General features: G+C 41.4%; 1 protein-coding gene across 12 annotated transcripts in view; it reads right to left on the minus strand.

Moving 5' to 3' along the window:
- RHOBTB1 (Rho related BTB domain containing 1) overlaps window positions 1–23197 on the minus strand; it is a 260530-nt gene that overhangs the window by 15295 nt on the left and 222038 nt on the right. For 11 of the 12 annotated variants that reach the window (XM_042908130.1, XM_042908132.1, XM_042908131.1 and 8 more), the window contains 3 exons: window positions 22769–22872; window positions 5254–5439; window positions 1056–2035 (listed from right to left, as the gene is read on the minus strand). In XM_042908130.1, the coding sequence (XP_042764064.1) occupies window positions 1056–2035; window positions 5254–5439; window positions 22769–22872 (1270 nt within the window). The remainder of the gene's footprint in view (window positions 1–1055; window positions 2036–5253; window positions 5440–22768; window positions 22873–23197) is intronic. The other variant, XM_042908140.1, reaches the window with a different exon arrangement.

Raw genomic sequence — 23197 nt, forward strand, 5'->3', positions numbered from 1 at the left:
TCTAGTTCATACTCAAAATTTTCCAATTATCTCTAAATTGTATTTATAGTTTTTTTTTTTTTTTAAAGACAATCCAGTTGAAGTTCCATGTTGTATTTGGTCATTATGCCTTTGCATTAAGGGGAGGGCGATTGAATCCATTTCACTTAAGGTCCATTGTTTACTGCAGGTTTGTAACATTTCTTTTCATGATTGTTTCTATTTCATGATGGTCAATGTTTCAAGTAAATATTATTCATAAGTTTTAAAATTAATGAACAGACTCAGTAATCAACTACTGAATGTATAGTACTAAATATGTACTACCAAGGCATTATGAAAGATAAAGACAAAATGGAAGTATCCATGTAAATAAAAGTCAGGAAGTCAAATTTTAACAATGAAATACACACACACACACACACACTCACACACAGAGGGCTATTTCAGAATTTAGTAGAAACAAACAAGCAATTATGTGAGGACACTGTGGTCAGCAAACAGCATAGCTATCAAGGATAAAGAAGAGGCAAGAGAAATAGAGAAGTGTAGGGTGGTAGAGTGCGAGAAAGGATAGGGAGGGGGAAATGGACAGATGAGGCACCCTTGATACGAAGGCAGAGGGTTGCCAAAATCACCTCAAGGATTTCAAGGCCAAAAGGTCAGTGGAGAGCAGATGTGGTCAGGGAAGGGAGCCTGAAGGAGCTGAACATCGAGCTGACTTGCTCTGGCTCTGGTGCAGGCTCAGGAGGAATGTGACCTAACTGAGAAGCGCCGTGAGGGTACTTTAGAGGGCAGCTTGTGTGCAAATCCTGGCTCTACCATTTACTACTGTACAACCTGGAGGCAATATGCCTAACCTCCCTGTCAATTTCCCCATCTTCAAAATGGAATAGTATTTGGCCCATTAGTCTGATAAGAATTAAATAGATGGATACATGCAAACTAGAAGGTTACATAAAAAAATAAGTATGGACACATGTTAGTGCCGGTTACTCTCTTGCCTATTTGGGAACAGCTAATGTTTGATAAATCACAACCAAAGGGATCGATGACTTTACCATTGGACCCCTCACCTGAGAACGACCCTTTGCTGAGGCACTCTTTTATCCGATTGGCCTTCCTGACATGAAATGCTTTTGTAATCTCCTGGTTCATGAAGGCTTCCTTGTTCATGATGTTTTCCACCATCATCCTCAAATCGAACATCTCCAGAACCTCTGCGATCTGAGCCAGGCCCACCAAGTCCTTTTCCTTTTCATCCAGTTGTCCCGTATAAAGAAACTGGAGCAGGGTCCGGAAAGGGCCTGGCTGGACGGAGGAGTCCATCCTGACCACAGTGACAGGGCCCACGCGCTTTGAAACGGGATTGGCTTGCATTTCCTTGTGCATGCCAAGGAACCCCTTGCTCCAGCCTGATAAGGTCTGTGTCTCCGGAGTCGAGCTCTCGCCTTCCAGAGCCAGACTCTCCTGCTGGGACAGGTTCTGGCTCGAGGCCTTCCACTGATTGGCCTGAGGTGTCCTTGGCGTTCCTTCCTCCCGCTCCTCGTCTGGGTCAAGGCTCAATGCCCGCCCCTGGCAATCCCTGCTCTGCTTCTCTTTCTCACCAGCTCCTTCGCTCCAATTTGGGGTTTCTTCACATTCCATTAAAAAAAGATCATAAAATTTGGAAGAGGAGGTAGCGAGGTAAATTCGATGTGCAAAGATGTGCTCTTGGTCCTGAAGGATGAACAGGACGTCGGCACATAGAGGATTGTCCAGTAAACAGGCAGCTTCGCTTGTCCCCATGGAGGGACATTCTGGAACCTTGATGACCGGCGGAGGGGCTTTTGGAGGTAGGAATGGTGCCTGAAGTAAAGGCTTCTGGACTTTCTTTAGGTGAGATTTCCAGAACTGCAGGTGTCGGCGGGAAATCAGCGCTGCTCGGATCGCATTGTCAAACACGTCCTTGATTCCGAACTGGTCAAACACGCTTGTCTCATAGTACGGTATGCCCAGCTCCTTTGCAACCTCTCGGCCTTTTTCTGGGGGCAGAATATCCCCTCTCTTTATGGGCCTAAAATGGAGTATTTAAAAAAATTATAATCAGCCTTATTTTAGGGGAAAAAAATGGTAACAAGGGCCTATGAAAGCACCTAATAGAATTGTGCCTTTAAAGTCCTTATTCAGATTTTTAATAAGGCTCTTGAAAAATCGATCTACCTCAAGCTTTCCAAATATAAAGGACTCAGGCCTGCAGGGGAAAAAATGCTTTCAGGAGTAACTATAATAACTGAAGTTCGGCCATTTGCTTGCTATTTGATCCTGGGCAAGTTACTTAACCTTCTTAAGCCTTGGTTCTCCCAACTGTAAAATAGGAATAAGAATAATAAACACCTACATCTTAAAGGACTAGTGAGAAGTTGAAATGAGATAATATGCTTAGCACGGTGCCTGGTCCACAGGGAGTGCCTGACAAATATTAGCTGTTACAACGATCACAACTGTGACGTCTGCATCTTCATCACCACGTTATGCTTACATTTTGCTTGATAACTTTACAGTGAATCCATATACCTTTTTCTCACTTGAGCCTCACAAAAACCCTAGGGGTGTTATTCGCATGCCACCTAGTGAAGAAACCGAGGCAGAGAGTCTAAAGGGTTTGCTTCAGGTCACATTCGCAAGTTGAAGAGAGACCCCTGCCCAGCAGTTAGAGTCTAGAAGCCCCTAGTCCTAGACTAAACGGTCCCCATCCAACAGCCAATTAAGTCTCTTGCATCAGATCTGTGCTTCTCCTTTCATGCCTAACTGCTTCTTTTCTCTTCTGCCTCTGCAGTCACGCCCTCAGCCTCTTTCACTTGGACTACGGCATTAGCCTCTGCACTGTCTTTCTTCAGACTCTCCACATTTCAGCCCACAGTTTCCACTGCTGCACGAAACATCCTTACATCACACAAGCATGACTTTCAGCTGTAATTCTTTTTAAAAATTTCCTCTGGTTCCACACAGCCCTTCAGGCTGGCACACAAGGCCCCTTTACATTCTAACCAAACCCAGGGAGGCCAAACCTTTGGAAGCAGTACAGGCAGAATAGTGCTGTGACTATGGCATAGCATAGTAAAAGACAGGTTCCAGAACATAATTAACTTTGTTGTTCCATTCTTCACAAACACACACTTGATGCTGAGACATACTCTTAGGAATTGATCTTCCTAAATAAATATTTGGCTTCCAAAATTGAAGGTAATGTGTGTGAAAGGCACACTGGTCTTAGGAGAAATACGGTAATACTGGTTACAGTTTGGATCTGAAGCCCTGGACAGAGCACAAGGAAAAAAGGCAGGGTGTTGCAAAGGCAGAGGGAAGTGCAGGGAAGAAGACCTAACTTCAAAGTTTGCTTCTCTGGGCTTTTTGTGCTCCTTCTTCCTGGGGCTGACTTGGAAATCACTAACTGGCAAAACTCTTCAAGGCTGCGCTCAAATACCAGCTCCTTCATGGAATCGGGACTGTCCCCTCTGCTGTCCTCTAGTGCTCTGTAACTCTCCTCCTGTCCTCCACACGTCTATGGTTGTGAGGCCTGATTATCTCAGCCTATTCTTTTACACAGAAAGTTCTGGATGCCAGGGGCAGTCTCTCTTTCACCGTGAGTCCCCTTTCCCTCTATGTGGCTTCTAACATTCAATTCCTAGTCCATGCATTTAATAGAGGGACTGTGAAAACAACATGAAACATTTTCAGAAAATTTATCCAAAACGCAACAAGAACATCAGAAATTGTCTAAAGAAAATACTATTTGCTTTTGCTGTGAGAGTGTAAAAAGCTGTGTCTGTACAAAATTTTTGCAACAAGCCTATCAGGCAAACATTGAAGGAAGGTATTAATATCAACACTTTTGGGAAAGTTATGCTCTCCGGCAAAAAATGTAGTTAAACATAAAATATATATAAAGTTATTTTTTTTATGACAGGAATATGGAAGGGGCATGGGCTTTAAAAAACTCTTACTTCCCCCTAATATTGGTATTCACATTTTATACAAGTAAAACAAATCCCCCCTCCGTTTGATTTTTAAAGTTGTGACATTTTAAAAGACATCTACTAGATGGAGCACCACTAGGGTGGCTCAGTCGGTTAAGTGTCCAACATCTGTGCAGGTCATGATCTCACGGTTCGTGGGTTTGAGCCCCGCATTGGGCACTGCGCTGACAGCTCTGAGCTTCTGATTCTGTGTCTCCCTCTCTCTCTGCCCCTCCCTCACTCATGCTCTGTCTCTGTCTCTCTCTCAAAAAATAAATAAACATTAAAAAAAAATTAAAAACAATTACTAGTAACATTTAAATACCAGTGTTCCTGTTTTGCAACTATAGGTCCATATGATGTTTTAAAACTAGACACCACCATTTTGGGAATGAAATATTCTCAGAGGTTGGATTGGGGGAAACGAGAAGGTTAAAAACACTTGGATATGTGTATTTGCATGAACCTGATGTTCTGGGGGGCCAAGAACTGGGACTAGTCAATCTGAATGTTCATTAACTTTATTAAACTAATCATAGTTTCAAGAATGACATTACTATGAGTAGCTACTATTTTGTTTAGTATTTTGCAAATTTCAAGGCACTTAAAATTTTTTTTTAAAATGTTTATTTATTTTTGAGAGAGAGAGACAGAGACAGAGTGTGAGTGGGGGAGGGACAGAGACACATGGAGACACAGAATCCGAACTAGGCTCCAGGCTCTGAGCAGTCAGCACAGAGCCCAATGCAGGGCTGGAACGTGGGGCTCAAACTTGTGTAGCCGAAGTCAGACGCTTAACTGACTGAGCCACCCAGGTGCCTCAAGGCACTTAAAAAACATTATTTATTTATTTTGAGAAAGCACACGTGGGAGGGGCAGGGAGGAAAAGAGAGAATCCCAATCAGGCTCTGCACGGACAGTGCAACTCAGGGCTTGAACTCATGAACCATGAGATCATGACCTTAGCCAAAACCAAGAGTAGGTCGGTTAACTGACTGAGACACCCAGGTGCCCCCAAGACACTTTTATTCACACCAGGTTGCAATTATAAAATTCATTTCCAGAACTGGCCAACCAGTTTACAAAAATGGGTTCCTCACCTAAGAGGGGACAGTGAGCACGAGAAGGGTCAGTATTAACAAACTAACTTAAAGCATATGGCTGATTGATGGGGCCCCAGAACCACCGAAGAGCATAACCCTAGGCTACAGGGACATCTGTTACCTCTAAACTTTAATTTGGCCAGCACAGCAAAATACTGAGTCCCTTGGCTTACCTTGCTAAAGGGCGTCTGGCTCGATTAACAGCTTCAAGATCAGCATAGCGGAGATCTAGCTGGCAGCCAACTAGAACAACAGGTGTGCGAGGGCAAAAGTGCTTGATTTCTTGATACCACATGGTTTTCACATGATTTAGGGAATTGGGATTAGCAATCGAAAAACAGAGGACCACAACATCAGACCTAAAAGGAAATCACAAAAGAAGCTGTATTTCCATATAATTTTTTTTCTTTTATCATTACAGCTCCTCCCCTACCCCATCCATCTAATGCCATATCATGTCACAATTAAAAAAAAAAAGGATAGTATAATACATCTCGGAGTCATGCAAACAGCCGGATAAGCCCCCACATCCCAGCACCAAACACAGCCCGAGTTCATTTTCATATTGCACTGCAGAACGCCTATGTATTAAAGTTTCCAAAGATGTTCTTTTACAATACAAATGACTACCCAAACTTGATCCAGTCCTGGAGCCACAACATGCTGAACTATTTCTGTTAATCACAAGAAATAGTTTCAAGATAAAATAAAATAATAAGAACTACCTTTTACCAGTTTAAACAGAAAGGTGATGATGACTCAACCCAATGAGATAAAGCAAACAGTTTAAACATTACTGAAAACATAACAGGTATTTGCTGTACAGGGTCAGCAAATACACAGAAGGATTTCTGCCCTTCTTCCCACTTAAGCACACATGTAGAGAGCACAACCACTTATCTGTTTCTGAAAAGAAAATGTCCTGATTTTGCAGGAATTTTGACTCTTTACTAGATATATGGCAAGAAGGTAGTATTTAACAGAAAACTAGCAATAGTTAGATGGATGGGTAGTAAGAGAATGTTGGAAGCAGATTTCTCAAATGGTATATATGACACAGCAGGTAAACGGGGAAAAGAAAAAGTATTTTACAGTCAATTTTGACATAAAGATCTTCTATTTTTACATAACAACTTACCATTTTAGAGGCCAAAGAACCGTTTCATAAAACGGTTGTTCAATTATGGTGTTTGACAGCTGCTAAAAGGTATCTTTAATAAGAATTATAAACCAATCATCTAGGTTAAAATATGCTGAATGGTGACTTTGAAAACACTGAGGCAAAAGAATATAAAGAACAGGAAAAATTATGCCCAAGGATTCAAGACTATCTTGCAGCTAAATTCAGAAATAAACTCTTACAATTTTATTAGATGTTAATTTATTGCCTTTATTGTTTATGTAATGAGAAGAATCAAGTTGATGAATCAAAACACCTTCTTTTTAAATCATTAATGAGCTTTTTCCCCCTACATATCAATGAAGACAAACAAATATATCCAGGCAACCATAAAATTTCTAAAAATAATCATTTGCAATGCAGAAAACTGCAGGGTGCTTACATTAAATGTAATTCACAAGTTGAGTCTTTAAATTTATACTCCAGAAAAACTGCATCAGACCATAGCAAGTAGAGGGGAAAATCCTGAGATTAAAATATTTACAAATTATAAAAGAGGACCTGGGACTCAAAGTAGATGAATGTATTAATCTGCAGGTTTAGAATGTCCTTGAAATAAAGATATTATCAGAGATTCATAGACACTGGAAAATATAATATGTGTAAAAATATGCATAAATATATAAATGAAAGGGAAGCCTGTCTTGTCGTCGGGATTCTGATTTAGTTAGTGGAATATTCTGTGCACAGCCTTACTTCTAATCAGCATAAATAACAGTACCCAGCAATGCTTTGAATTTTACATTTTTTAGGAGCTGAGTTTTCTATTATTCATAATCCTATTTATATAGGATATCTGATACAGCTCTGCTATAAGCTTCATCTTGATCATGAAACAAAGCCACCGTGAATTTTGGCACAGTGAGATTAACATGGCAATATGTGAGGTTCAATATTGTAGAGGAAGAATTGAGGAATGTACCCAGCACCTAAATGTGGACTAGTATGTATATGCATAAAATTGTTCTAATTGGCGCCTATTTCCATATTGAAGCACATGGCTATAAAAGAAATATTCTCAGAGCTTAATTTATATGACAGACATGAAGCTAAATGTCAATTCTGTTATCTAATTTTATGATACAGCATGTGAGGTTTTGAAATCAGAGCTGGCTCGGTTGCCAAGGTTACGGTGATAACACTCAAGCCACTGAGCACACACGAGTTACTATTCGGTTGACCTGTAAACAAGTACAGACAGGACCTTGGGGGTTGGAAACAATGGAATCTCTTGATGATAATAGCATAATGCCGTCACCCAATACAGGTCCGGAGGGCCCGACTTCTAACTGTGTCGCAGCAATATCTCAATGCATGAAATGCTGTTGGATGGCTAGAAAAATAATTCCATGTTATGTAAATATTTTGTCTCAAAAGGATGATAAAGAGGAGAGGTTGTATTGAGCGCAGCAACACTACCTTTGAAGCTAAAATAACTTATTGAGTCAAAATTCTACTTGTATCCTTGGAATAAAGAAATTTTTTTCCTTTTTTTTTTTTAATGCATAGTTAGGGGCTATGAGAATATATCTCCATTACTTTACACTCAAAGCACTTACGAAATAAGATCATATTTTACCTACCAACTTGCTTCAACGTCTTTGGTTTAACTGTTGTTGATCTAAATATGAATGCAAGTTAAGAAAACATTCTATAGAAATTATAGAGGCCAGTTTTTCTGGCCTGCCCTAATAACGTAGTACCCTAACCCTGATTTTAACCAAAAGGCTGGGGAATCAGCAGATGTAGTGATAGAGCTACAGAAAGATGCTGTTTTGACACATTGCTCCTTATTCTTTTCTAATTCCTAATTCTTCACATAGCAGTATTCTCTGTGATATAAACACATATACAATCAAGTAACTATTTTGAGAACACCACATATTCCCTCTAGATTTTTAGCCTCTTTTCTATCTAGTCAAGGAAGGCACAGGACCTGCAGCTAAGAATATCTCCCCCTTTAGGCAGAATTCCAAGGAACTAGAGCTATTAAATAACTTTTAATCAAAACATTCATTCCTGTGTGGAGACTGTTCAGTGTCTGACACAAGCTCGTGTTTAAAAATGCCACTCCTGTGAAAGATAAAAAGAAAAAGGCAGGTTCTAGCATTTCCACTTCCATGGCTCTGTTACATTTTTTTACTTTGAAGAGTTGAGTTTAAAAATAATTGGGAGGGGAATGTGTGATGAGGGCATTCTCACATATTATGCAGCAGGGTTAGCCTAGAAATGACCTCAGGTTCCTATTTCAGCTGTAAAAAGAATCTGATAGGATTTAAATGGCGTCCTACAGCTATTTGGAGTAGAAAGCACAAGAATTTGAGAATTCTTTGCAGAAGCAAAGCACAGAGTAGACAAAACTCTAAACTCCAGAACTTGAATACTGAGAAGGGGTAGGAAGAGGTTTGGAATTTTTTGTTGTTGTTGTGGACCCAGCTAAGTGGCTTTATTAAAGCAAGCCAGGGTTACAAAGGACTAAAGCGTGCAGGGTCTCAGTTGCTTGCCTACGGAATGTTTATTTTGGGGAGAAAAATGTAATTTCTTTTCCCTAAGGGGAAAATGTTACTGTAAAAGTTTCTCTAGGGTACTAACACATCAAATAATGCCCATGCAATGATGTTTTGATTAGTTAAGTAAAAAATAATCCAAAGTAAATCTGTGTGTGGAAATAATTGCGGATCTTGCTTCATACAGGGGTAGAGGGCAGCGGTGCGGGGGGGGTGGGTGGGTCACAGAAGGCCCAAGTCCTCCAAAAATGCTTGTGCTGATAAAGCCAACCTGAGTTGTACCAGTTTTTCTTCAGATATTAAACAAACAAGACAGCATATTTTTTTTCAGTTATCTTTCAAGGAGAACACCGGCCAAAGATAGCATGTAAAAAATTGGCAAAGGTATTTGGATAACATAAGAAGTGTGTGCAAAGTTGGGACCAATCTTTATTGAAGGATGAAAGAAAAAAAAATCTGAACACAGTGCATCTTGCCCACATATCCTGGCCCAAGCTAGACTTGAAACAGCAAAGGCCGTACAAGTTCCCAAGGCCTGTCTTTGTAATATCTATAGTCAAATATAGCAAACATGGTGGGAAAAGGTCAGAGAGGACCAGAAGCAATGCTGCTTTTCCAATCTGAAATACCAAATTCATCCTTTGAAGAAGTGGTTGAAAAAGGGTAGATAGTCACTATAAAAAAATGTGTTGTTAAGAATGGATTTTCCAAGTTCTTTCCTATCACACAAGTGCTCTTATCTCCTTGGTTTATCTTTCCTTTCCTAGTCCCATCCAGTCCGCCACCACTGTCGGCTAGGGGGCTGCCTTTGCATTTTCTTATCTGGTTAAGTGAAGGAAAAATACCTAAATTATCCTTTATCTAAGAGCCCAACATCAGGCCAGTCTGACAGGCCATTGTGAACGTTTGTGGGTTCCATCTGGTCCTCCACATAGCTGTGAGCAGGATGGCCAAATGCCCTTCTCCAAAAGGCCAATTCCTGGTTGAGTCTCTTGCTGACGAACACTTGGTGACCAATAAGTATGTTGTTGTTAATATGCCCCTTAAAGTCTTTCATTCTGTGGTAGGACCCCACCTCTTTATATGTCAGTACTGCTTATTATTTCCTTTTCGAGTAGAAACTCCTGTATCCTTTATATTGGTAGAGATCACAATCACATTTTAATGGCCTTCTTTCCTTTGCCAATGAGCACAGGTCTCCTTCTGGCAAAGGTTCACGCAGGAGTCCCTGACCTCCACCTTTGGGGCTTCAAGCTTCCTTCTCCCCCTACAACTTAGGTAGGTTCTTTACAGAAACATTTTTGAAACCATTCAAGTCAACAACACACCTTTCATGCATGTAGTCTGACAGCGCTATGCAAACAGATCAAAACAGCACAGAACAGCTGGGAGCATGGCAGAGAAAAGGAATGTGTAACACGTGGCTTTGGAGAATTTTAGTAGGGAAGCAGCCCGGTGTGTATGAGATGCAGGGGGAGTTGTCAGTGATCGGTGAACATAACCACCAGGAGATGAATGGCTCTGTAAGCTCATACTCATGGAAGATGGAGAGGTCTGTAGGGGAGCGCCTGGCAGGGGATCTGGGGAGAGCAGGGCAGGACCATGCAGTGCCCTGGATGTGAGCAGAGAAATCAAGTCAATACTTTACCAATAGCAGTGAGGCTTCTTAAGTACAGATGTTATGTGGGGAAAACTGTCAAAACACCCTGCAATATATCCAGATTTGGGAGTGATTAGCATGCGCAACTATTTCTTCTAAGCCCATAACTGCACGTTTAGTAGGAAGCAATACTTTAAACCGGTCTTTCCCCCACCCTCCAAAACTGAGTAGCCAAAGCAATGCACGCTCTTAAGTGCAGGAAAGCCATATCAACATCCCACCAATGCCACCAAAGCCTGAGATAGATAAAACTTGAGTCTTAAGAACGGTTGCTTCTTCTATTACGATACAAATATCACAGGGGGCATTGGCCTCTACCACAGAAGGTTGTGGGTTATCATCCAATAGAAACTGGCTATTTTTCACTCAATATACCATTTTCCATACTGAGCAATCTAAGCTCCCTTTAGTATATTCTTAAATCTCATACAATCATCAGAATAAGTTGAATGCATGGGAAATTGAGTGAAGCACAAGTAATTTATTAGAAGAAATCTTATTTAACTCCTGGTCAATGAGAACAGAAAGCATTGACATAAAGAAGGCTTGTTTAACAGGAGAAGGTGAAATTGTGGTAATAAATTCCTTCCCAACACCATCTCTCATTTTCATTCCTTTTTGGCGTTCCCTGAAGAGAAATGATGGAGGTACTTCCTTCCTGTACTGTTCATGTTTTCTCCTGAGAGCAAGACTAGCTGTAGATACAGGAAAGCCTCCATATCAGCCTGAATGCCAGATGGGAGGTCTCTGGGATTAAGCTCCTTAACTCTTTTGAAAGGAAACTATGTAAAACCAGCAAGATCATTCCACCACACAAGAAAGTGTGAAGTGAAAGGGTAAAGAGACTTTACCCAGACTTCTCAGCAATCCTCTCTGAATTCATAAAGGTAAAAGGACTTGTCCCATGCCACTTATCCAATAGTAATACACAGTCATTCCTCTCAGCAATATTAACTGATAATGCACTATGTATCAGGTACTCTTCTAGACACTGAGGATACAGCAATTAAAGATACAAATCACTCATGCTTATCTTCATGCTCATATTCTAGTGGAGAACAAAGACAATAAGCAAGAAAAATATGTACACTAGGTGCTGTGTTAGGTAGTGACAAGTGCCAAACAGAAAATAAAGCAAGGAAGAAGGACAGAAATATTAGGGAACAGAAGATACTTTTGGAATGAGGTGACCAGGGAGGGCCTCACTGAGCAGCTGACATTTCAGTAAAGACCTGAGGAGGTGAGGGAGCTAACATGCTGCTATCTACGGGGGAGAGCCCTGTGGAAAAGGAAACAGCTCATGCAAAGGCTCTAAGGCAGGTTGTCTCCCTTGGGTGAGGGGGGAAATAGCAGGAGCTGAGCTCAGGAAGGCAATGCTGGACCGAGGTAGGGAGGGCCTCATGGGGTCTGGCTCTTACTTTGAATGAACTGGTGGACCGTTGGGATTTTTTAAGCGGAATAACATAATTTATGTTTGAACAGGAGAGCTGACCAAATGGTGGTGGTGGTGTTGGTGGTAGTGATGGTGGTGGTGGAGGGGGCATGTCAGGGGGAAAAGGCAGAAGGATGGAACCAGTGAAAAGGTGACAATCCCGAGAGAGAGGCGATCGGACTTTGGCCTGGGAGCAGTGCAGGTGGTGAGAAGTGGCCGCATTCCCTATATTCGTGCAGCGGAGAGTCAGCAGGGTTTGCTGACGGACCGCGTGTGGGATATGCCCAAGAGGAGTCAAGGATGATGCTAGAGAGCTTGTGCTGAGTGATTCTGTATTCCCTGTTCCTGGTGCTGACATCTGTACTTTAGCATCTCTAACACTGAACTGTAATTATTATGTTGCTGTCTCCCTGCTGTACCCTGAGTTTCTTCTTCAGGGACTTTGTTCCATTCCTATTAGTTCCTCTTGCATGGTGTATATATAACACAGCGTTTGTGACAAAAGAGGCTCCCAATGACTGTTTACCAAGTAAAAAGGCCTTCTAGATATTGAAGGATAAAGGACGTAGATGCAAATACGTCTGGAGTCCTGAAGTCTAAAAGAAAGGAGTTCAGGCGTATAGTAAGTCAGTTATGGAATACGTTTTAATAAAGAATGAAAACACTATGTGAGCTATTATATTTCTTCAGACAATTACTGCTGAAAGGCAGCCATATAATATCTCTGGTATACAGCAGAGATTAACCAGTTAATATATATTTCTTAATTATTGGAATTTATCTAAAAAGTCCATTTACCCCATCTAATTGGATAGTTTTATAACACTGGGATAATAATGTATTAACGATCACTTCATGGAGTTAGATAATCTCCAGAAGCAAAGGAAATGTAAAGAAATAGGTTACTTTCAACCCACTAATTTCTGTGTTACACAGAATCAAGGCTGAAGGGAACACCCTCTATTTCACAGACCATCTTGTTTTTTTCAAAAAAAACATAGCAAACACTAAAGACAAAAATCAGTAAGATAGAAAGATAGCCAAGGTGATAAGTTGAAAAGACAATCTGCTAATTTGTTTTATCTTTCTGTAATTCAGCACTGTCCTTCAGATGATATCTAGGCTGGGGACACAGGGGTTCCAGGGGAAGAATAAAGTGGTGGAACGATTTTGGAAACCTAATGAATGGCCAATATTAAAAGTTACTGATAGAACTGTTGATAAGGTTCACTAAGAAACATATCTGTGAAAGTGTTCTGTAAACTTTACACTACCAATTATTGTCCAACAAATATGATCACGGGTTCAAAAGTCACCACAGGATATATTTTATATGTTGTAGCCAATAAGAATTGTGGAACATTCTCATCAAGAGATGTTTTCCTTTTGGTGTACCAGCTCATGTCGTTAACTGAAATATAACTGCTGAAAGCTAGTAACAGAATCATCCTCAGAAGACACTGCAGAATTACTCAACAGTCTCTTTTTTCTTACCACCTAATGTAAAAGGGAAAACTGTAGTGCTGAAATATATTTCCTCATCAGAATGTTATAGTATAGAAACATCACAAACTGATGAGAAGTTAACACACTTAGCTATTATTTGACCCAACTGGTCAAGCTTGCAGTTATTAAGTAGTAATAGAAAAAAAGGTAGTAAGAAGGCAGAACACAAGACGTTAATATATTGAACAATGTGTATGTCCTATTCTCCTTACCTATTCCAGTGGCCTCATTATTCATGTCTCTATGGCACCTTTTGAGGCCATCAATGCTTTTCTGGGCTGCCACAATGGACAGTTTTTCCTAGTCATGTGACCAGTGTTTGGGCAGCAGCCAGCATCTGTCTAGGTCCTGGAACACGAGTGACCCCACTCATCAATCAAGTCCTGTTGCTATCTCATTTGGCACTGTTGTTTCTCAAGGACAGATTCATCCTGGGGCCAGGGCTCAGTTGGACAAAGAAATTCCAGCTTTCTGATGTTTTGTCTTCTGGTCACAATATGAGATGTAGCAGTTCAGAGCAGGAAGGACAGTGCGGGACAGTAGGCTGAGGGTGGTACAGAGCACGGCATGTTTTCTGTCTGCCGGATGATCTGGCATCACGGAAATCTTGTTTGGGTGTTTTAGTGCACAATCTACAAATCTCCACCACATTTAAGTTTTTGAATCCTTTCTATGCATTTAGTCTGATGCATTTTTGTTTATTTGTTTTGGTTAAGCACAAAGCAGTAATAATCCACCTTCAATTTTTTTACTTACTGCCCTCATCTTTGGGCAAATGAATTTAAAATAAATAAATAAATAAATAAATAAATAAATAAATAAATAAATAAATTTAAAAATATGATTATTTAAAAAGCTTTTTCAGTATTTATCTTTGAGAGAGAGAGAGAGAGAGAGAGAGAGCACGAGTAGGGTAGGCACAGAGAGAGAGGGAGACACAGAATCCAAAACAGACTCCAGGCTCTGAACTCTTAGTACAGAGCCCAATGTGGGGCTCGATCCCACAAACTGAACTATGAGATCATGACCTGAACCAAAGTCAGACGCTTAACTGACTGAACCACCCAGGTGCCCCTAAAATATGATTCTTATAAGGATCTTGGAAATGACACTAAGAGGACAAACAACCTTACAACTGGAAAATCGTTAGTATTGACATAAGTAATTTTCTATTTAAGAGGGCACTTGTTGGGATGAGCACTGGGTGTTGTATAGAAACCCATTAGACAATAAATTTCATATTAAAAAAGAAAAAAGGAATACTCCTTCAAACAAGGCTTTACAAAAATAATTCACAAATCTAAAAATATTTGTGGAGAAAAGGTGGGTTTCAGGGTGTGGGTCAGTGTACCTCCATTCTTTTTCTCCTGGTCTAGCTCATCTCCTAGCTCATCTTTTCATTTGCTCATTCATTAAGGAGAGGTTAGGCACCAGTGTTTTCTGTCTTTGTCACTTTCACATAGGTACATGATTTGTGATTCTTACTATAAAAATGCAAACATAAAATTCAACCTAGTGAAATAGTTTGGAGTTTGTTACAATGGCATTTCCTTGTAAATGCCTTAGAAGAGCCTGCCATGTACAAGACTGATGGACAGATTCATGCACTCATTCAACTAACATTCATTAAACTCTTACTATGTGCCACGCCCACGCATAGGGCAGACAGACAAAATTCCTGTTCTACAGATAGTAGGAGTCATAGCATAAGGACAACTGAAGAAGATGATGAAGGAGCCAACTTTCAAGTGGTGTGATCATAGTGATGAGAGGGATTTGTCAAGGAGTCCTGAGGAACATAAGGAGGGACATTTCACCTGGATCCTGAAGGTAACAGGGAGTTGGGGGGAGAGTATGGAGGGGACTTCTGGGAATTTGTGCCTCTTATTCTAAAGTCTTAGAATAGTTGTGGTAATTAAGTAGGTAAAGAATAGGCAGGTGGGAGTATAATTTCTATGCATGTGTAATGCACATTTGTGGGCCTAGAGGCTACAGACCATACACAATTAAAATATCGGGTTATGTCTGGAGCAAGACAGGAGGTTGGACAGGCAGGCTGGGACTCAGTCAGAAACAAACCGGAGTGGAGCCTCATATCCGATGTGCAGCTACCTCACCCAGGGAAAGGACACTTCTCGTCCAGCTCTGCACCTGATTCTCAGCCAAGGTGAATGAGCACAAAACAGACAAGGTCATCTGTACATTCCCACAGGTTCTCATTGCACCCTCCAGTTCCAGAATGAACCAACTACAAAAGACCACATGGTTACTATTTGATGGGGAAACAGAGAAATAGAAAACTTTCAGGGAACTGTGGGGTCAGCTATCACAGGGTACCTGGTCCAATGTATCTTCTTAGAAAAAGATACAAACATAACCACAGCCGAAGACACAGGCCACTTGGTCAGACTCTGATCCACACAGCTGAGGGCTTATCTCTGGGAAAAGGGAATCAGCATGATTTGGGGACAATTTGATAGTGTTTCATTATTGAGTCTTGAGATTCAAGACCATCCTGTTTCCCATACTCTTCTATTAAGGATCTTGTCCCATTTCCTGCCCTAAGTGCACACAAATAATTTGTATTTCAGTGAGAATTAACTCTAAATTCTATAAATTAAAACATATGTTGTCTACCACATACATTTCCTCAGACATAATAGATTTTTTTGTTCATAAAAATACTTGTATTTAAAAAATATTGAGATACAATTTAAATACAATAAACTTGGGGCGCCTGGGTGGCGCAGTCGGTTAAGCGTCCGACTTCAGCCAGGTCACGATCTCGCGGTCCGTGAGTTCGAGCCCCGAGTCAGGCTCTGGGCTGATGGCTCGGAGCCTGGAGCCTGTTTCCGATTCTGTGTCTCCCTCTCTCTCTGCCCCTCCCCCGTTCATGCTCTGTCTCTCTCTGTCCCAAAAATAAATAAAAAACGTTGAAAAAAAATTAAAAAAAAATAAATACAATAAACTTTGCACACTTAAAGTGTTCAGTCTGATTAGTTTTGACTTACGTACGCACCCCAATACTATCATCCCTATCAAAATCATGAACATTTCCATCACCTCCAAAGTTTCCTGTGTCCCTTTGCAATCCATCCCTCCCTCTTCGTCCTCTTTCCCAGGCAACCAGTGATCTACTTTCTATCACCATGGATTGCATTTTCCGGAATTTTATAGACATGATATCACACAGTATGTGTTCCTTTCCTCTGGTTTTCTTCACTTAAAAGCTTTGTCTCTAATCTTTAAGAGATTCTTCCCTTTTGGCTGAGGTTCAGTAAAGAGCATGATAATCATGATGATTCCGCAGTAGTGCTTACCAAAGCATGCCTTGAGGACCACCTGCTTTATAATCATCCAGGGACTGGCTAAAATGTGCTGATTTACCTCTCCCTAGAACTCTGACATCAGAACAGCCAGCATATGCGGGCATACTTAAACTTGCAATTTAGTTCAACCTTTTAGGGAACGACGGTTCCTGTTTCTGGGTCTAGCTACTTATTCCTCTAAGTCTTTCTATTGTTTTGTTTTTTTCTCTAAATTTTTTTTTAACATTTATTCATTTTCGAGAGACAGAGAGAAACAGAGCGTGAGTGGGGGAGGGGCAGAGAGCGAGGGAGACACAGACTCTGAAGCAGGCTCCAGTCTCTGAGCTGTCAGCACAGAGCCCGACACGGGGCTCAAAACTATGGACCACGAGATCATGATCTGAGCCAGAGTCGGATGCTTAACCGACTAAGCCACCCAGGTGCCCTGGTTTTTCTACAGTTTTCTATAACCTGGGCAAACCTTTAGGCCACAGCAGGACACAGGACTTTAGGACAAAGGTTGCAATAATTTTCCTAGATCCCATTGTGCCCACATTTAGAAGCGTGGTTTGAGTTACTTTTCCATATAGTACATGCATTGTGAACTTTCCTCCTTTTCAAGTCTACCATGGGGGTCAGGACTCTAGCGAAGACAGTCCTGTGAGTGAGTAGGACTCCTTTATCACAGGTGCAAAATTCAATGAGGTGCCAAAAAACTACATAATCCAGGTGCCCAATATTAAAAAAACAACAAACAAATAAAAAACAAAATTAAGGCAAAATAAATCCCTGGTGAACAAAATATCAAAATATTAAATAAAGTCAGGACCAGTAACCTTGCCATACTGAGCCATACTGAGTTTGAAGCAGAAAGAAAAAATTAGTGATCCTATCTTTTAAAAGTTATTACTATTTATATTTTATGCCCAATGTGAGTGCCTTATTGCCTCAGCCTAGTCCTGGCCCAGGCTCACCTCCACCTGATATATTTCACTGTCCAACAGGCTTTTTGCTGTCCTGAAATTGTCATTAGAATGTTACTTCTGGCCCAGCATTTATAATGCGCTAGGGACAAGAAGAGCTCATTCAAAGCACCCTATCTGGACACATTAGACATTTCCTACTTTTCCCCTTGCCATTAACCACAAGTACAGCCAATCCCAGACAAACACATAAACACTGGTCACCCATAGTCCTGAATTTTTAAAAGAGCCTCAACCAAGCATTCAAAATGGGATGTATTCATGGTGTATCTGATTACATGTGCCTTCAGCATGAAACTAGACCTATCTAAATAGACACACAGAAACCATGGCTCTGATTAATATTATCATTTAAAACACATACTGCACTTCTCATAGGAGCTAACATTTGAGAAAAATCCGCGTGTGAAAATAATCTGTATTAATAAATGAGTTCCAACCGAACAGAAAATATGCCCAGAAACTGTGGGGTGTAAGGGCAAGGTTCTGCATGTTTAAGTTCACTTTTTTAGGGGAAAGCATGCCATATAAAGGACCCAAGGCTCCTACTCACTCTCAGAAAGTTCACTTGGATGTATTATTTTTAATGAAAATGAAAGCACTCATGTTTAGCTATACAAAGAATTAAGCTATTTGTTATGTATTAAAGAATTTACGAGGCACAATGGCATACTAGAGCTGGTGACAGATGGAGAATACTGGTCTTCAGTGTCCACATAGAACAGCATACAAATTAGACTGGACTAGGGATAAATTTAAGGTAAGCTTGTCATCAGCCATCATCACCAGCCATGACAGCACGGTGGAAAGGGAAGGTATGGGTTCTGGAGTCCGACAGAACTAGCAGGAAAAGTTCAGTTCTACTCTTTCCTAGCTGACTGACCTTGGCCCCTTTCTGTGCCTGTTTGCTCAACTGTGAAATGAGCCTACTTTGCAGGGTCACCACAAGAATGAAATGGTGGACATCAGGCACAGGCCCGGCCTTGATTAAATTGTAGCTGTTGTTATCACCACCTTCAGTGCCACAAGCTTTATGATGTGTTTGAAGGTTATCCGATCCTGAGACAGATCAATGCTGGAGGTTTTCAAGGAAAGGAAACATAAAATTTGTAATTATTTACGTGTGGGGTGACTATACGAGAGGGACAGGGGCCCAGATATCCTGTTGAAAGGCAGAGCCCACCCTCCTTGTCTCCCTTTTTAGTGCCTAATTGTGAACATTTCATTCTTATAATAGTTTGAGAGAAAAACCGAGAGTGATACCCCTTTATTATTTTAGAGAGGGAGAGAGAGAGTGTGTGTGTGAGGAGGGGAGAGGGAGAGAGAGGGAGAATCTTAAGCAGGCCCTATGCTCAGCGTGGAGCCTGATGCGGGGCTCGATCCCATGACCCTGGGATCATGACCTGAGCCAAAGTCAAGACTCAGATGCTCAACAAACTGAGCCACCCAGCTCCAACCCCGCGCCTCCCCACCCCCGCCGCCACTTTAAAAAGAGGCTGTTTTCTTGCCAAAAAAGGGCAGCTGATCACAGTCCTGGTTACTAGGTATAGTTTTGTTCTTGATATTTTAAAAGAGCCAGAAAAAGTTCATCCAAAGTGGATAGAAAGTAGGTGGTGGGAAGAAAGGCTGCGAGAGTTGGAGTCCTTCACTCCAGACAAGACAGGGTTTGACGGATTCTAAATGTGTTAAGTGGTGCTGAGGCTGCTGTGCCACCTTCCTTCTCCATCCACAGAAGGACTCCCGTACTCAACATTTTTTCTTGGATGGATGATTTCCCTTCCTGAAGAAAAGGGGTCACCTAGATGACCTTGTGAGGCCTCTTCCAGTTCTAAGCCTTCGCACAAATACTGAAGAGCAAAGAGACACCCAGCTCGTCAATGTGGGGGTGGGTTGCAGCCGCATCTGTTTAAAATGAGGCTGAGGTAGCTTGGTACAGAAGAAAGAGTGGGGGCTGGGATTCAGGCAGAGGTGGGTTGGAATCTGCCTCTGAAACTCACTCTTGGGCAAGTTACGGGAGTAAAAGAACTCAGCTCTGTCCTCCCCTGTAGCATGGAGATAATCTCTGCCTTCTAGGGTTCCTGAAAGGATTAACTGAAATAATGTTGGCAAGGCACCTAATATTTTGACTGGCACATATAAGCCTTTGATAAATTGGAGCTATTATTCCAGTTGGTTGAAAAATGGGGTGAAAGATTAACGCCCTTCTGCTTATAGTTATACAAATTCCAGTAGGCAGACCGACACCACCGTGGCCTACAGGATCCACACTGCAAGTGGAGCCTGTCCACACCAGACAATGTTTGAGGGGACAACTTATTAACCACTGTGGTCCTTAGGGGCAGAAGACACCAAAGATGAGGCCTAAGGCATCTTGGTAGGGCTCTCGTTTCTCTCACTGTCACCAAAAGAATCACAGGAATTATTTTAAAAAGGTTCCAAATACATCCAGGTATAAAGAATATATCACATCCCACTGATTTGTCATTCACACCAAGTACAGTAAAAAACATCTGTCAAAAAAGCAGGTTTGCAAACCAAATGGACTGTCATAAATTGTAATTAGGATTTTTTTCCTTCACGAATGACACAAAGCTAAAAATGGAAGTCATCAAGAAATTGATCAGCTCTTGCAAAGCAATGAAATACAGTGGCCAGAACCCTATATCAAGTAAAAGGCACTCCTATTACCATCAGACTTTTCCACAAAATGCAATTTTTTGGTGTTACATCAATGTGGAATTGCATAATATTTAGCATTTACAGAAAGATGCTGGAGGCTGAGGCAGAACAGCTCTGCTTTTTGTTCTTTACCAGTAGTGCGGTCTGTGGCAGGACACCTGTGAGGCTGTGGAGAACTGGAGAGGACAGAGGAAATACAAGGTACAAACATGCATATAAAGTGAGGCCCACGGAGAGCTGGGCCAGAAACATGGGAGTGTTTCCTGAAGCCCTTCTGTGTCATTCGGAGAATCAAACTTGGCTTGGAAAACACATCCTGTTTCCATCAAAGGAGGAACAGGTTACAGCTGATAGAACCGAGCTTTACAGACAAGGGAGCAGAACAATGCAGTCTGAACTGATGCAGTCACATGAAAGAGCAGCCTATTTTTGTTGGGCATAAACAAACACAGGCATGACACGTGGTGAAGTGACTCCAGATACATCAGGAGCTGGACAAGGCCCAGTGTGGATGCCTGTCAGTGTGAGATCTATGAAGGCCATCATGCCATTAAATCAATCCTAAGCAGGAATCTCACATGACAGTGAAGCAGCCCTTGTATTACCCAAAGATAAGCGTTACATTAAACCAAGTAAAACTCGGGGCCAAGTTAAAACTCGTTCTTTTCAACTGTGTAACATTCCAGTGGCAACATGAAACGGTCCAGAGCAGCTAAACCCAAAACCTTCAGTAAGCTCATCAATAAGCCCATCATCTTCGGACAGCTGTTTGGAAGTGAGGGTGCAAAATGTCCACAGAAATCTATCACATCCATCCTTACTTTGCTTAAAGTCATCATTTTATGATGCTTTAGATATTACAAATCCAACTGCATGGTCCTTAAATGGCACTTTACTATTATTGTTTGTATGTGTGGAATAACTGGACAAAAGAAAAACCACAAAGTGGCAACTAATATAATAATCAAGAACACCATGGAAAGAAAAGAAATGATAAAACAGGATTTTCAAGGAGAGGAAAAGTATCTACAACTCTGGAAAGTAATCTCAAAAGTCCTCATTACCAAGGGGACATTAACATCGATGTTTTACTTCCCAGATGCCCTTTTCTGAGTCCCCACGAACATCCTTGGTCTAAGTGGCAGATTCTCTCAGGGTGTGAACAACTTCTTAGGAATAGGGCAAACCCTTTCAGCAGTTTATTGAGTGGTTCAGACCACTTGGATAAATGCCAATAAAAGTCTGCTCAGAGCCTTAGAGAGCCACCGGCTTGGAGAAATGTGTGGGGCTCCCAGGTGGCTGAGTACGTTGGGTGTCTGACTTCGGCTCAGGTCATGATCTCACGGTTCGTGGGTTCGAACCCCACATCAGGCTCTGTGCTGATAGCTTGGAGCCTGGAGCCTGCTTTGGATGCTGTCTCTCTCTCTCTCTCTGTCCACCCCCGCTTGTGCTCTGTCTCTCTTTCAAAACTGAATAAACATTAGAAAAAAAAAAGGAATAGAGGTGCTTTCAGAAATGATTATCTCAATGCCAAGGAGTAACTCATGTGGTTGGAGTATCTGCCTAATCCAATCCTGCGAGGTAACAGGACATTTGAGGTTAACGAGGGACAACTGATTCATGACACCTAAATTCTAAACTTACGATAAAATGTGTTAATTTACAATTAAGAGGTAAGAAAATCTCTTTATCTGGGTTTTGATAGCTTATAACACATTCATCGAGAGAAAGACCTTAAGTTATGGTGGCAAGAAGTTGCTGAATATTCTAAGGCAATTTGACCATGTTCCTAGTGTTATTAATGTCCTTCTAGATTTACTACAGGGATTTCACTTGATTTTTCCTTCTTCTGGAATTTTGCTTGATTTTTAATGTAAAATACACATTAGTGCTTCAGTTCATTTTGGAAACGTGCCTTGTGAAGGATTTCAGAGATATTTTTCTTTCTTTTCAAAAATGACCTTCAAATAAAAATAATAGACTTTCAGATAACAAAGCCCAAAGCGAAAAACATCAGACTCTGCTAATGCGGTCAGGAAAAGACCAAAGAGACCTTCTGAAGTGGGGTGGCCGAGTGCTGAAATAACTTAAAACATTTTAGCAAAAGGTAAATAAAGTACCATTCAGGAAACCTGCCATCAAAGCAGCCAGGGCCAGAGGGCACACCAGAAACCTCTAGCTAACGTCCCAGTTTGACTAACACTGGTTGTTTCAAATGAGGGACTTCCTGGGAGGAACCTAGCGTCAAGGCAGACTGCTTTTCTTGACATCAGAAAAAATTCCACATTTTTTTTCTTTTTTCTTAAACACAGCGCAGAATCCAACACATTTCAAGGCCATGTGATGTGGCTTTTGTTGCTTTATGAAGCAGCTGCAGGTTTGGAAAAGGAAATTGTATTCAGGTTCAAACACACTACACTGGTCTTGGTTTACCTGCCATATGCAAAACGCCTGTCTTTGTGATGATCGCCAAAAGTATCCCAAAGCCTGAGAGAAACGCTCACTTCATCAACAACATCCCGGGAACGCTCCAGGACCTGCAGGAGAGAGAGTGCAGTCCTGCTCAGTGTCACTCAGAGGCTCCTCAGGAGAAGGATGTCCAGGTCAGCACACCTCAAGCCTCACTTGACCCACCTGCCTTTAGTTTTGCCATTGCATCTAACAGGACCTGAGCTAAGTCCTAATTCTCTTTCTGGAATCACGTGACCCAAACCCTCCTCATTCAAGAAACCTCAGCCATACGCCCGAGTTTGCGTTTTACTTTTGTTTTCTCTTGTGGCACTAAACACATAAACTTTCTTTCGCATGCACAAGTTACCCGTACTCCCTGGCAATAGCAGGGGATGTGCCATCAAATCCGAC

The sequence above is a fragment of the Panthera leo genome, chromosome D2 (genome assembly GCF_018350215.1).
Source record: "Panthera leo isolate Ple1 chromosome D2, P.leo_Ple1_pat1.1, whole genome shotgun sequence".
NCBI classification, from domain to species: domain Eukaryota; kingdom Metazoa; phylum Chordata; class Mammalia; order Carnivora; family Felidae; genus Panthera; species Panthera leo.